This window comes from Rattus rattus, chromosome 9 (genome assembly GCF_011064425.1).
Source record: "Rattus rattus isolate New Zealand chromosome 9, Rrattus_CSIRO_v1, whole genome shotgun sequence".
NCBI classification, from domain to species: Eukaryota; Metazoa; Chordata; class Mammalia; order Rodentia; family Muridae; genus Rattus; species Rattus rattus.
The window spans coordinates 82,904,709-82,921,358 of NC_046162.1; the positions used below are offsets into that span (position 1 = coordinate 82,904,709).

Here is a 16,650-nt window from a genome sequence, read left to right on the forward strand (position 1 = left end):
TAAAAACAGACACAGAGAAGTGTCGCCCCTGTCTAAATGCTGTGTGAACGCAAGCCCAGAAGTCTGCAGGCTGGAAGGCGGAGAGAGATGTACACGGGGACACACTGAAGGCTCACTGAGGGTGACTGCTTATCCCAGCACCACTTGTAGGAATTTCAAATGTGTCGTTCCACTCACTCCAACAGGAAGCCCAGGAAAGAAAGCCTTTTCCATTCCCAGCTTCACATGTTGGAACTGAAATTCCAAAGACATGAGTTACTCATTCCTGGTTAACTCTGGGGAAAAAAAAACCAAACAAACCGGAAGCAACACTTGGTTCATTCCAGAGCACCTCACTCTGTCTTCTCATCACTGTGTGGATGTTGGGAGGGAAAGTTGCAGATCTTTCTGAGTGGCTTTAAGATAATACATGAATGTGTATTCCAGGACTTGTCACCTCTTCAGAGACAAGGTAGGCGGTACCATGGTCTTTGCATGATGATGCCCATCATATCAAACAACTCAGTCTGAGCCCCTGCGTGCTAACAGGGCAGGGAGTCACTTCATGCATTTGTTATCCATTAGCCACTTCCTTTAGGTTCCTGCAGAACACCCCATGGAACCAGAGAACCTCACATGGGTGTCAGAGTTCATCTTCCTGGGCTTCTCAGAGATCTGGGAGCTTCAGCTCTTCCTGTTTCTGGTGTTCTTGTGTGTGTACAGCACGACTGTGGTGGGAAACCTCCTCATCATAGTCACGGTTTCCTCAGACCCCAGGCTCCACACGCCTATGTACTTCTTGCTCCGCAATCTCGCTGTCTTAGACCTCTGCTTCTCCTCAGTCACTGCCCCCAAGATGCTGGTGGACTTCCTCTCTGAGAAGAAGACCATCTCCTACCGAGGCTGCATGGCACAGGTGTTCTTCTTCCACTTCCTGGGAGGGGCCATGGTCTTCTTCCTCTCTGTGATGGCCTATGATCGCCTTGTGGCTATCTCACGGCCCCTCCACTATGTCACCATCATGAACACCCGACACTGTGTGGTATTGGTGGTGACAGCATGGATTGTGGGATTTGTCCACTCGATTGTCCAGCTGTCTTTAATGCTGCCTTTGCCCTTCTGTGGCCCCAACATCCTGGATAATTTCTACTGTGATGTCCCCCAAGTGCTGAGACTTGCCTGCACAGACACCTCCCTCTTGGAGTTCCTCATGATCTCCAACAGTGGGATGCTGGATGTCATCTGGTTCTTTCTCCTTCTGATTTCCTACTTGGTCATCCTGGTGATGCTGAGGTCGAATTCTGGGGAGGCGAGGAGGAAGGTGGCATCCACCTGTACCACCCACATCATTGTGGTGTCTATGATCTTCATTCCAAGCATTTACCTGTATGCCCGGCCCTTCACCCCCTTCCCCATGGACAAGGCTGTATCCATCAGCCACACGGTCATGACCCCCATGCTCAACCCCATGATCTACACGCTCAGGAACCAGGAGATGCAGGCAGCACTGAGGAGACTAGGGATGCATCTGATAGTTTGCAGAAAAGAGTAGCTATGGGTAAGGTACTTTCCTGTGATCTATTTATTTTGGAAGTATGCGTCCTCTCTTTTTACAGTTTAAGCATGTTTTCACAGCCTGTCTTTGTAAAGGATCTGTTCTGAAATCTAGTAACTGTTATGGCTTGAGTCTAAGCTGTTTTAGACAAGCTCAGCTATTTGGACACTTGGACCCCAGGGGGTAACTGGCATAACTATTTTGGGAGGTTGTAGAACCTTTGGGATCTAGGACCCTCCTCTCTGACATGAGTTATTGGCACAGGCCTTGGACACTCTATCCTAACCCCCCACTTCAAGGGCTCTCAGATTCTCAATGCACCATTACATTGTAATCAGGTGCCTTGTTCCCATCACCCCACACTCCTGCCATTAAAGACCAAGTTGCTTCACCCACCATGCCTTCCTCACAATGATAGACTATTTCCTGAAGCTGTGAACCATTACAACCCTCTTCTCCCTTAAGTTGCTTCAATCCCAGGGACTCAGTAACTTGACTCTTTAGGATAAAAGGAAGTGTTCTCTTTGTGGTTAAAAGTTTGTGAAAAGTATTCTAACACTGCCACAGTGACTAGAAATGCTGCTTGTCCATCAACAGTCATAACCTCTTTGTCCCTCCTCTGACAGATGGAAACTTCTCTTTTGTGATGATGTCATCCCCCAGAAGACTATTCTGTGTCACCTCTCTTCTAAACACTTTGTTTTTCTGAGTCCAGAGCATGGGGTAGGACCTATGTGGTTTGCACTCCTAGTCCTATATAGGAGCTCTGATCTTTCACAGCAAACTGGTGACCATGGATGTCCTACCTCAACTCTCAGGTCTTGAGTTCTCAGGTCAGCTTCACCAACCTGGCTTCATCCAATGATATTGACAAGGTTTAGATCTGTGGAGATCTAAACAGGGTGCAAAAAAATGCTATGCAGGACATAGAATGTGAGAAGTGTTACTGCTCATCACTGGACACAAACATGTTTCTTCTGTCTGCTGAATCACACATTGAAGTGTCCAGAAATCCTCTGTGGTGTGAAACAGGCACACAGAGGAGGGGTACAGTGAGGGTGGCTATCCACCACATCCAAGGTGTGAAACCCATAATCAATGTGGTTGATAGGAGTCTGGCTACTGGCTCTTGTCCCCCCTCCACCTTTATTTTCATAGGCAACAATTTCTTGCAAATTGTGATCAGAACACCCACTAATTTAGTCAATAATTTGTTTTCCCTGTCATTCACTTTTATATATTTGAATTTGGGTCTTAGTGCCGTGTTTTGATTTGTAGACTATACTGTGCAGTGTTTTGTCAACTCTCACTTCATTGATCTCTTTCTAGCTCATCTTCCTTCTCCCTCCCATTTCCTTCACCAATTGCTATAAGGTCAGTCTTTCCAACCACCCAGGGCTATTCCTTTTCCAAGTCACTGCTATGTTTTCCTCTGCTACACACTATTCTCTCTTTCCTCCATATCAAATGTGAAAGGGTGTCAGGTTAAAGAGAATAGGTTATGGTTTACATTGCAAGGAAGGCTGGATCACAGACAAGTCCAAATTAAGGGTGGTGTTGTTGTTTGTAAGTCTACGGGCTAGGGAGAAGGTTCAGTCTATTGAAGACCCAGGTTGAACCCCAGAAGCCATGTAAAAATGCCGGGTGTGGTTGCACGCATCTGTAATTCCAGTGATGAGAGGCAGAGGCAGGAGGACCTCTGAGCCGTGCTAGCCGGCCAGTCTAGCCATGTCGCTAATCTCCAGGTTAGATGAGAGATTTGTCCTAAAAAGTAATGTGAAGAGTGATTGAGGAAGACCCAGCCTTGAATTCTGGCCGCCATATGTATATATACATTTACTTTAACATGGATACATGAGAACATGTACAAACGTGTCCATACACACATGCCACAAAAATAAACAAGGACAGAAAGATCTCCTAGACGTAAAAGAGTCTTCTGTGGGAGCAAGAAGCCCTAAGGAATGAGTTCCTTCCTTTCTCACTTCACCTTCTCGTGCCAGTGTAACTATCCTGCATAAAGGCAAAAATAGGGATCATTGTTCCAAACGGGACTTGGTTTTTACTTCCTGCAGCTGCCTCGCTGGTCTAGCAGGCTTCTAATTACATCTTTGATTAGTCGGGTGTCTTAGGGTGACTATTGCTTTGATGAAACACCATGACTAAAACAACTTGGGGAGGACAAGGTCTATTTGGCTTACACCTCCAAGTCTCTGGTCCATCGCTGAAAGAAGTCAGGACAGAAACGTAAACAGGACAGTAACCTGGAGGCAGGAGCTCATTCAGAGGCCACGGAGGGATGCTGCTTACTGATTTGCTCACCATGGCTTGCTCAACCTGCTTTCTTATAGAGAACTGAGGACCAAAATGCCCTACAGGTATTCCTGCAGCCCAATTGTATGGTGGCATTTTCTCAATTGAAGGTCCCTCCTCTCAAATGACTATAGCTTGTGTCACACGGTGAGGTTGGGCCACATGTCCCCAGTGCCTGGGGGACTATTCAGTGTAAGTATCATTACTCTGTCCCCCTTCAGCAAGGGGTGTGGGTAGGGTTGTTCCAAGAGAGGGATGATGGATGTGGCCTGATACCTTCAGTATGGTCTTCTACCAAATGGAATAGCATCCTTTAAATGGTGCCATGCAGTCCATTTGTCCTTAGTTGTGCCTGGATGCTCATGTGTTGTAACCATTTATTGAGCAAGTGTTTACTTTGAGTGTCTGCAATGTACTCATTCAGTCCTGGTTTATTTATTCGTTTTGCTGTGGGTTCATTGGAAAAGTTCCTGGCTTCGTTTAGGCTAACGCAAGGAAGAGAGACCATTCTATCCTTGGTCAGGAGCCCCAAGGTCTGAGGTACTGTGAGGGGATGCTTGTGGTGGCATCCATGGCAGAACACCCAGCAGGCACCAGAGCAAGCGTCGAGGGAGCTGGGAAGAAGACAGAGACAAATACGGAGATCCTCCCAATGCTGCCCACCCTGAAAGCAGCAAGAACATCCCTGAGTGGCACCATCCAATGGCACCTCTGCGAGGGAGGAGGACACTGGAGTAGTCAAAGACAATGCCCTGCCCTGGATGTGCTCCTGTCAGACGCAGAGGCACAACATAGGCAGGGCAAGATGTCCCCATGCAAGTCACAGGGAGAATTCACAAGCAACAATAAAACTACAAAACACTTTCTTGTCATCTTAGCCTGGGAATCCTCAATGACGCTAAATAAAATATTCCCTGGCTAATGTATGCACTCGCTTTGTCTCTTCAAAACTCGCTCTGCCTGACTTTCTGCTGCCTGCCTGCCTGTCTGTCTGTCTGTCTCTGTCTCTGTCTCTGTCTTTCTCGGTGTGTTTGTATGTGCTACTTATATTACAGTTATGAACACCGTTCCCTCTCCCACCCCCAGTCTGGCTCAGGTACTCAAGGCTTGGTAGCACTGTTTGGGAGGTTCTGACAACTTTAAGAGGGCGAGCCTGATGTAGGAAGAAGGTCCATGTGGATGTGCCTTTGACTGTTCTATCTCCTGTGCAGCCCTTTCCTCACTCCCTGGCAGCCACCAGGCCTAGCGAACCTCTCCCAGCACACACTTTCACTGTCATGATGATCTGCCTCATCATGGGCCCAGGAGGAGCAGAGTCAGGGACCGTACACTGAAGTCCCTAAGACCTTGGGCTGCTCTAAGTCCCTCCTCCTTGAAATAGTGTTTTTCAACTATTAGGTCACTGTGTGTGTGTGTGTGTGTGTGTGTGTGTATGTGTGTGTGTGTGTGTGCATGTGTGTATGTATATGCATACATGTGTGTATGTGTGTATGTATTGTATATGTATCTGTGTATGTATATGCATACATGTGTGTATGTGTGTATGTATTGTATATGTACCTGTGTATTGTGTGCATGTGCATATATGTGTGTGGTGTGTATGTGTGTGCATCTATATGTGTGTTGTGTATATGCGTACATATATGTGCATGCATGTGTATGTACATGTGTGTGCATGTGTATGGTGTGTTATGTGTGTATGAGTGTGCATACATGTGTGTACATGTATGTGTGTGCATGTGTGTGGTATGTGTGCATATGTGTATATGTGTGTGCATACATGTGTGTATGTATGTGTGTGGTATGTGTGCATATGTGTATATGTGTGTGCATACATGTGTGTATGTATGTGTGTGGTATGTGTGCATATGTGTATATGTGTGTGCATACATGTGTATATGTATGTGTGTGCATGTATGCATGTGTGTGTGCATGCATGTGCGTACATGCATGTATGTGCATGTGTGTAGTGTGTTTATGTATGTGTGTGGATGTGTGTATATGTGTGTGTATATGTGTATGCATATGTGTACATGTACGTGTGTGTATATGTGTGTATGTGTATGCGCGCATGTCTGTACATGCATGTGTGTGTACCTGTGTATCAGGGTGGTCTACTACAGATTATGTGTAATGCATGATACTACGAGAACTGAGAAAGTCAGAAGAGAAATCAGAATTGGGCGGTCCAGGTGTCTCAGGTGAGTGTGGGGAGAGGTCTGCTCTCTCAGCTTCCTCTGTCTTTACAGCATCCGCTGCCTATGTTGATGTAGGAAGATGGAAAAAGCAAAGTGGAATATCCCTCCTTCAGGATGACAAAGAAGCTCCTAAGACCAGGGGTGGCTGCAACATGACTCTTCTCTGGATCTTGCCTCTACTCTAGACTCTCAAATGATATGATCTGACATGAAGCTAGAGAGCTCAGCCTCCAGTTTCTCTGAAAGGTTGTGGGATGACTTTAAGTATTAGGTTAAACACCTCTTGTGCCTCTCAGAAGAAGCCGAATGTCTTTAAAATTTGATTTTGTCACTCAGTGTGGCGGTGGGACACGTTTGAAGGCTTCGTGGAAATTAGACAAAACTTCCCCCTTTATGGGACTGATGTAACTCAGGGAAACCAGAGTGCGCCGCCTGGAGAGTCAAATGCAGGCTGGTTTGCAACCCCAACATCTTTTCCCAATTAAACTGTTGTTTTACAGTCTGGCTCTGACATTCATGATTTTATATGTTTTGAAATGCTAAAATACAAAAACATACCACTGTGGGCCTTTTCTTATAGAGGAACTATGTTGGTTACATGTGTGCACTGGCATGTGTGAATGTGCATCTATGTGGTGTGTGTGTGTGTAGGTCAGATGTCAACCTTGAATATTTTTCCTTAGACACTGTCAATCTTGTTTTAAATCTTAAATTTTTTTTTTAATTTTGAAATTGGGAGTCTGTTTGTGCATGTGGGTGCTGTACCTACTAAGGGGGGGTACAAGAGCTCCTAGAGTTGGCATTACCGGGTTGAGCTGCCTGATGTGGGGGCTAGGAGCTTTGTCACTTTGGTTTTGAGACAAGCCAAGCACTTTCATTAGGACTTGGGACTGCTGATTAGATTCAGTGGCCATCATACCTCAGGGTTACTCTGCCTCTGTCTCCCCAACACAGGGGTGCTGCCTCTCCTGGCTTAAAAAACAACAACAACAAAAACAAAAACAAAGAAAAACATGGGCCGGGCGAAAGTGGCATAGACTTTTAGTCTCAGCACTTGGGAGACAGAGGTAGATGAATCTCTGAGTTCCAGACCAGCTCAGCCTGGTCTACAGAGAGTTCCAGATCAGCCAGGGCTACACAGAGAAACCCTGTCTCAATAAACAAACAAACAGACAGACAGACAAAAACCTTTTTTTAAATGTGTGTGTAGCTGGGCATGGTGGGGCACACTTTCAATCCCAGCACGTGCGAGGCAGAGCGAGGTAGATCTTTGTAAATTCTATGTAGTAAATTCTGGGACAGCCAGGGCTATGCAGGGGTATCGTGTTTTTTAAAAAAGTGAGTGCCTGCACATATTATGTGCATCATGGTGTGCCTGGTACCCATAGAAGCCATCAGATTCCCTGGAATTAGAATTATAAGCGGTTCTGGGCTTCCTAACCTGGGTACTGACTTTGGCCTTCTGTGAGAGCAGCAAGTGCTCTTAGCTTGAGGAACCTTGTTTAGACCTCGATGCCTGGTGTCTAGGTGGCTTCTAGGGATTGAACTTGGGTCTTCCTAGTCAAGCAGCAAGCTTTCCCTCGCCCTATGCTGGTTTATTAAACACATGTGAGCCCAGGGGAGCTGAGGAGGATGCAGGCCTCCCTCTCAGATTCCTACCAACCCCTTTCTCCACAGGCTGAACAGCCAGACTACACAATCCTCATCCAGGAGGCAGTGTGGGGAAGGTCTCTCCAGACCAGTGCAGAATTAGCACTGACTTGATTAGCAGTTCAGAGAAGTCAAGTTTTTTCTCAAAGCCACACAAGTGAGTCAGGCCATGATGGAAGTGAGAGTAGTGCTGGACCCAACCCAGCTCTCCAGAGCCTCAAGTTGCATTTTCAGACTTGATTAGTAGAAGTGGAGAGTTCAGCTGTCTTTTACAGAAACACACACACACACACACACACACACACACGCAGGCATATACACAAACACACATATACAAACACCCATATACAGACATACACACACACACAGACACCCATATATAGACACACAGACATACATACATAGATACAGACACACAGACACACCCATACACAGACACACAGACATACACACACAGACACATGCAAACACACACACAGACACACAAAGACACAGACATATAGGCACACAGAGACACACATAGAAACACACAAAGTCACAGACATACAGACACAGTCACAGACATAGAGACACATACACATATACCCAGACACACACAGAAACACACACAGTTAAAGAAACACACACAGACACACACAGTCACAGACATATACACACACACACATATACACAGACACACATAGTCACAGACACACAGACACACACAGTCACAGACAGACACACAGACACACAGAGTCACAGACAGACACACAGACACACATACATACACACACACAGACATACACAGTCACACACACACACAGACACACACAGTCACACACATAGAAACACACACAGTCACAGACAGACACACAGACACGCACAGTCACAGACACACAGAGTCACAGACAGACACACACACACATACATACACACACACAGACATACACAGTCTCACACACACACACACACACACACACACACACACACACACACACACACAGGCCTCTGGCACAGTATGCTGTATGCTGTCACTAAGGTTTGGGCTAGCTCCTTTTCCATGCACATCTCAGTGTTCTCAAAGTGACACTAGAGCAAATAATCCCCTTTCCAAAGCACCCCTGGGGACAAGGGCAGGTCAGCCAAGCCTGAGCCTTGCTGTGTCCCCTGTCTTGTGGGGCAGTTGGAGTAGAGCTGATAAAGAGATCCAATCAGGCCTGTGGCCGGTGGCTCCACCATGGCGGGTACACAGTTCTTGTGAAAGTGATTACAGAAGTTTGAGGTTTTAGATTGCTCAGGAGGATGGGAGGGAAGGCTCTCCAGTGCTGTCACTTAAGATACCCAAGAAGGAGGCTGTCCTCATGGTCCAGGGCCTGGTCTGCCACAGCACCCACTGACCCACGGCTATCTGGTCCAGAGAGAATGGACCCTTATCATACTGGGTCCTGACTAAAAATACTGTGTGTATGTGAATGTGTGTGTATGTCTGTGACTATGTGTGTACAGGCACAAATCCATCCCCTGACCCAGCAGCCATGGCAGGCAAGGTCACAGGAAACACCTCTGGTCCGTAAGTCCTATTCAGCCTGCCAGGCACACTTAGGTATGAGGCTAAGCTACCGTGAGGCACGGCCTTTTCTGTGTGGGACTGGAGGAGGATAATTAACTCTTTAGCACATAACGAGGTTTGGAAAGAAGCTGTGAGACTCAGAACCAGAGGGCCTAAGCCTGCTGAGTCATGCAAGGATGAGGGCTCCCGCTGCGTGAGTGGGAGCTGGGCGCTCAGCGGGAGTCAGCCAGGCTGAGAAACGGGAGAGGGTAGACTTTGCTGTGAGGCGGAAAGCCAGGGTGTTTAGAAAGCAGAGGAATAGGTTTACCCGCAGGTGAGACAGAAGCTAGAGTTCCGTGACCCTCCTCCCCATGTGCCTCTTTCTTCAGGGGGAGCTGCCGGGGGTCAGAATGAGACAACAGAGAAGACTGGGTACTGATTTTGGCTCAGAGGACCAACTCCTCCATGGCCCCAGAGTCTCGCTGCCTGAGATGGAGGGAGAGAAGCAAGCGGCACAAGCAAGCAATTGAGGGGCTGAATAGTCAGAGCTACATATCCAGAGCAGTGCTAGAAGCCTGGTCACCAAGAACAATAATCTCCTAGTCCTCTTCCTCCCCTCCTCCTCCTCCTCCCCCTCCTCTTCCCTCTCTCCTCCTCTTCCTCCCCCTCCTCTCTCTCTTCCTCCCCTCTCCTCCCCTCCTCCCCTCCTCCCCTCCCTCCTCCCCCCCCTCCTCCCTCTCCTCCTCCCCTCCTCCCCCCTCCTCCTCTTCCTTCACCTCTTCCTCGTCCTCATCCTCATCCTCTTCCCCCTCCTCCTCCTCATCCTTCTTCCCCTCCTTCTTTTCCTTCTCCTCCCCCTCCTCCTCCTTCTTCCCCTTCCTCCTTCCTCCTCCTCCTTCTCTTTCCCCTCTTCCCCCTCCTCTTCCTCCTCCTACTTCTTCCCCCTTTCTTTTCCTTCTCCTCCCCCCTCCTCCTCCTTCTTCCCCATCCTCCTTCTCTTTCCCCTCTTTCCCCTCAGTGCTGGGCATGGAACACAGCCCTGAGTGTCACCCCTGCCCTAAGTATGGTCCTCCTGATCAGACCTGAGTGCCTCAGTGGTTTTATTTTAGTCATTTCTCTTTCAGAGGAAATGCTTGCCTATGAGATCCCCAAGCCTGTGGCCTGGAAGGAAACTTACCTACCCCAGAAGCAGGTTCTGGGCTCCACTTGCTGAGGGAAGAGCTCACACCAGCCTCCTAGACAGCCAAGCTTCCCAAACACCCATCCCTATGGCTGCCTTCAGCATGTAGTCTCCTACTTAGTGTCTGTGCACCCTCCCTTTTCTCTGCTGGCTCAGGCTCTGGCCTCCATCCTGGATCTGTTACCTAACTGGCCCCTGGAGAAGGAAGAGGATTGGAAAACTCCCAATTAGATCAGGGAGGGGATGTGTTTTCCTTCCTAGGGTAGATTTAGGGGATCAAAGAAGAAAGCGCTCACTCACTTCTGAGACCTGGCCCAGCCTCTGCTGGTTGCTGAATACATACCAGAGTATTCAAGTAGAGTCTCTTCTCCCAGTCATCCAGAAGATGGACAAGTAGGCACGGTGATGTCACTGTCTCTTCTCCCAGTCATCAGGAAGATGGGCCAGTAGGCAGTATTCAAGGACCAGGATGTGTCACTGTCTGTTCTCCCAGATCCAGAAGATGGACCAGTGGACACGGTGCTGTCACGGTCTCTCATCCAGAAGATGGACCAGTGGACACGGTGATGGACCAGTCACGGTCTTTTCTCCCAGTCATCCAGCAGATGGACCAGTGGACACGGTGATGTCACGGTCTCTTTTCCCAGTCATCCAGAAGATGGACCAGTGGACACGGTGGTGTCACTGTCTCTTCTCCCAGTCATCCAGAAGATGGACCAGTGGACACGGTGATGTCACTGTCTGTTCTCCCAGTCATCCAGAAGATGGACCAGTGGACACGGTGATGTCACTGTCTCTTCTCCCAGTCATCCAGAAGATGGACCAGTGGACACGGTGATGTCACTGTCTCTTCTCCCAGTCATCCAGAAGATGGACCAGTGGACACGGTGATGTCACTGTCTCTTCTCCCAGTCATCCAGAAGATGGACCAGTGGACACGGTGATGTCACTGTCTCTTCTCCCAGTCATCCAGAAGATGGACCAGACACTGTGATGTCATTGTCTCTTCTCCATCCGGAAGATGGACCAGTGGACACGGTGATGTCACTGTCTCTTCTCCCAGCCATCCAGAAGATGGACCAGTGGGCACGGTGATGTCATTGTCTGTTCTCCCAGTCATCCAGAAGATGGACCAGTGGGCACGGTGATGTCACTGTCTCTTCTCCCAGCCATCCAGAAGATGGACCAGTGGACACGGTGATGTCATTGTCTGTTCTCCCAGTCATCCAGAAGATGGACCAGTGGGCACGGTGATGTCATTGTCTCTTCTCCCAGTCATCCAGAAGATGGACCAGTGGACACGGTGATGTCACTGTCTCTTCTCCCAGTCATCCAGAAGATGGACCAGTGGACACGGTGATGTCACTGTCTGTTCTCCCTGTCATCCAGAAGATGGACCAGTGGACACGGTGATGTCACGGTCTCTTCTCCCAGTCATCCAGAAGATGGACCAGTGGACACGGTGATGTCACTGTCTCTTCTCCCAGTCATCCAGAAGATGGACCAGTGGACACGGTGATGTCACTGTCTCTTCTCCCAGTCATCCAGAAGATGGACCAGTGGACACGGTGATGTCACTGTCTGTTCTCCCTGTCATCCAGAAGATGGACCAGTGGACACGGTGATGTCACTGTCTGTTCTCCCAGTCATCCAGGAGATGGACCAGTGGACACGGTGATGTCATTGTCTCTTCTCCCACTCATCCAGAAGATGGACCAGTGGACACGGTGATGTCACTGTCTCTTCTCCCAGTCATCCAGAAGATGGACCAGTGGACACGGTGATGTCACTGTCTCTTCTCCCAGTCATCCAGAAGATGGACCAGTGGACACGGTGATGTCATTGTCTCTTCTCCCAGTCATCCAGAAGATGGACCAGTCACGGTGATGTCTGTCTCTTCTCCCTGTCATCCAGAAGATGGACCAGTGGACACGGTGATGTCACTGTCTCTTCTCCCAGTCATCCAGAAGATGGACCAGTGGACACGGTGATGTCACTGTCTGTTCTCCCTGTCATCCAGCAGATGGACCAGTGGACACGGTGATCATCCAGTGGACCAGTGGACACGGTGTGTCTTCTTCCTGTCCCATCATCCAGAAGATGGACCAGTGGACACGGTGATGTCATGTCTCTTCCCAGTCATCCAGAAAGATGGACCAGTGGACCGGGTGATGTCACTGTCTGTTCTCCCAGTCATCCAGAAGATGGACCAGTGGACACGGTGATGTCACGGTCTCTTCTCCCAGTCATCCAGAAGATGGACCAGTGACACGGTGATGTCATTGTCTCTTCTCCCAGTCATCCAGAAGATGGACCAGTGGACACTGTGATGTCATTGTCTCTTCTCCCTGTCATCCAGAAGATGGACCAGTGGACACGGTGGTGTCACGGTCTCTTCTCCCAGTCATCCAGAAGATGGACCAGTGGACACGGTGATGTCACTGTCTGTTCTCCCAGTCATCCAGAAGATGGACCAGTGGACACGGTGATGTCACTGTCTCTTCTCCCAGTCATCCAGAAGATGGACCAGTGGACACGGTGATCTCCCTGTCATCCGGAAGATGGACCAGTGGACACGTGATGTCACTGTCTTCTCCCAGTCATCCAGAGATGGACCAGTGGACACGGTCTTTCTTCCCCTGTCATCCAGAAGATGGACCAGTGGGCACGGTGATGTCACTGTCTCTTCTCCCAGTCATCCAGAAGATGGACCAGTGGACATGGTGATGTTATTGTCTCTTCTCCCAGTCATCCAGAAGATGGACCAATGGACACGGTGATGTCATTCCTTTGGTGAAGTTCAATATGTGCTATAAGAAATATCATTGCGTGGTGCCCTATAGATCAAAGAGAGGCATCTGAGATGTATTCAGGGGTGAGCAGAAAATGTCCAATGGAAGGCCTCCTGGGTGAAGCTGGAGTAAAATGAATGGAGTTTTTCTGGCAACAGGGTGTGCGTACAGACCTAGAAGTGGGGGAAGGGCACATCCATTAAGGCTGGGGTGTGGTGGGTGGTGGGGAGGAGTGACACTGGAGGCCAGAGAGAATCTGCAGGCCTGAGGAGGTATGGAAGCTTGGGGCTTCTGCTGCTCATAGGCCAGTGACCAGATCACTGTGCACCCTAGGGCAACCTGTAAGCAGCCCCTTCCCTTTCCCGGGGGCTCAGGGCCCAGTGGTCCCCTCCTCTCTTGCTCCACTGACTCAGAATATGTATAGGGGTAGGATGTGGAGGTGTAGATGGAGCAGAGCAAGCTGTTCACCCTTGCACGGATGCTAAGGGGTTCCGTGACCTACCAGGGAGTCACTACACAGGATCAGGTGGCTCCTGATGACCGCTCTGCCGTTATTACCCTACACAATCTCAGCAAAAGAATTCTCCCCAAGTACAGTCTGTGCTGCTCTCTGTGCTAAGTAATTGCTGGGAACGCTGTTTAACTTTAATAAACCCCGTGAGTTCAACTTAGTGGTTTTTTTATTGCTCATAAGAACTGCGGTTAATTTAGGAAATTCTCGATTATACAATGGCTGCCTCCCCTGTGTGCATTTACTTCAGAGTAAAGACTGAGCTGTGCACGTTTGCATCCACACATTTCATTTGGCTGGGGGTGTAGCTCAGCTGAAAGAGTGCTTGCTTAGCATGCACAAGGTCCTGCCAATCCCTGGCACCACATGAACTGGGGGAGTGGGGTGAGATAGCTCTGTAACCCCAGACTGGGTAGGAGTGGTTAGGAGAAACCGAAGGTTAAGGTCATCCTTGGCTACATAGCAAGTTTGAGACTAGCCTGGGCTACCTGAAACCCTGCCTCAAACAAAACAAACAAAAAAATAGTTGATATAAATGATAGCACGGTACTTATAAAGTTAAAAGAAATAGAATTTGATTTCCCTTTAATTCTGTTATTCTACATGAAGGCTGGCATTTTAATTAATATTTAAGTTTAAAATGGTATGTGAAAATTGCATCTTTTTAAAAGATTTACATTTATGAATTTTTTTCTTTTCTTTTTTTCGGAGCTGGGGACCGAACCCAGGGCCTTGCTAGGGCCTTGCTCTTGCTAGGCAAGCGCTCTACCACTGAGCTAAATCCCCAACCCCTATTTATGAATTTTTAATTGCTCATAGATATGCACACAGGTCTGTGTGCACGTGTGTGCATCTGAGTGTAGGTGCCCTGGGAACCCAGAGAAGGGCATTGGATCCCCTGTGAGCTGGCATTACAGGCCTGTGAGCTGTTGAATGTAGGTGCTGGGAACAGAACCCGGGTCCTCTGGAAGAGCAGTGCATACTGTAAACCACTGAGCCATCTCCCCAGCCCTGCAAACAGTATCGCCACATTCTATTTACTTCACACATGAAACATTTACCGGTCTATTTATGCCTTCCAGATTGAGCTGCTTCTTCACTTTGAACGTCTGTTTGTCTGTTTTGGGGATGCCCCTGCTGTGTAGCTCAGGTCGAACTCTAACTGCACCAGTCTCCAGCGTGCTGGGGTAGCTGCGGTGTGCCGCCGCCACAACTGGCAGAACTGCTGACTTTAAAGAACAAATTTAGTACACAACCACATGTGAATATTAAAACTGCTAATATAAGCCAGGTGTGTGGTATCACACATCTGTAATCTCATCCCTTGGGACGTGGAGGATGAGTTTCAAGTCATCTTGGGCCTCATGAGGTTCTGTTCCAAACACCAAAACCAACCAACCAACAACAACAAAAATCTGACAGTCTGCAGATATTTCTCCCTTGAGTTAAAAACACTAATCCATCATGCTTTTGCTTTATACAGCTAGTGTGTTTGTATGTTTGTATGTATATATATGTATTTGTATGTTTGTATATGTGTAATATATGAATTACACATATATGTATATATTACTGACATGATTACATACATTAAGATCAATAAAAGAAAACCTCCACACATTTCTGGCCACTATTATTTGTTTCATTTAATGAGTATCATTCAAAATTATTTTAATAGGAAGAGGATACTGAAGGAGGCCCCAGTGTCTGACACACCTGGCAGCTACTGGACAAAACTTAGCTACAAGGAAAATCTCCCCTATGAAGTGCTGTGAGAACGGCCCATGGGAGAAGGCCCAAGGACCCATGACCTTTGCCTACACGCCTCTTCCGGTCACTGCTGATCACTTTGACCAAGAAGAAAGTCAATGTCAGAGCTGACCACCATAAGCATGTACAGACCCTGCCTGTCCGTCAGACCTGTTCCTTAGCGAAGGCCACAGTGGGTGCCTAGGCTGGAGGGCACCTCACCTCATCCAGGGCTCCATCGCTTCTTCAGGTCCCAGTGCCCCCCAACCCTAGGAGCCAACGCCTTCAGTTTGGAGGTCTCCCTTTTGGAGATCTAACTCTGCAGGATCCAAAGAAGCCTTTACATTCTTCACTCCTGCTTCCAAGCTCCAGTCAATGGCTGCCTGAGGGGACAGACAGCCCTGTGTAAACGACCAAGCAACAATAAGATAGAATGACGAGGCTTCCTCAGTGCACTGCAGCGCTAGGCACTGTGGTAGCATGTCACGCGCTCTCCCAGGCGGCTAGGGCACCCTCCACTGTGCAGGAGAAGGCCTTCGGGCCCAGCAGCTCGGCTGGAAGGATGATGGGGGTTATTTCAGGAGTCCGTGAGCACTTCTTGGAGCTGCTCTCAGTGGGATCCTTGGTGCTGAGTGCAGGATTTAGGTCCCAGTTTGACTTGGGAGGGGGGTCAAACGTAGCATCCTAGAGGGAGCTAGGTAAGAGGGGGTGGGATTCATCAAAGGGTGGGGGTTATAAACAGAAGATTAGCATGGTTGGAGTCTATGGGCAGGGTCCCACAGGAGAGCAGTCGAGTGTAAGGTGAATGGAGCACACAGCCCCAGGGGTTAGGAGACGTGCGACAGGCCGCACTTCTTCAATCTCCTGCATGAGCTTTACCTGCTCGTCCAGACCCAAGGGCCCACTTTAGCAACACCCCCAGAACTTGCTTTCCACAGTCAGCCTGTGTAGAGTGCCTCAGGGTCTCATCTAATCATTCTACTGAGCAGTCTACATTGTTAAGATATCCGAATATAAGCAATGTACCAGGTAGGAATGGATCGAGCCCAGGGCTCTGTCCCTTGCTCATCCCCCAAATCCACTGCAATCAACCCATCCCTATGTCCACTCTCGACTAACTGCCTGGTGCTACAGAGATAATGACCTGTAGGAAATAGCAGACCCCTGCGGGGGTCCCTGGAAGGAGGCCACCCCA

The 16,650-nt window shown here is 48.6% G+C and overlaps 1 protein-coding gene across 1 annotated transcript; it reads left to right on the forward strand.

Annotated features, from left to right (window-relative positions):
- The first annotated feature begins 595 nt into the window (after positions 1 to 595).
- On the forward strand, positions 596 to 1,531 carry LOC116909731 (olfactory receptor 4D2-like). Its single transcript, XM_032913407.1, has one exon. The coding sequence runs from the start codon at positions 596 to 598 to the stop codon at positions 1,529 to 1,531; it is 936 nt and encodes a 311-aa protein (XP_032769298.1).
- The last annotated feature ends 15,119 nt before the right edge of the window (positions 1,532 to 16,650 follow it).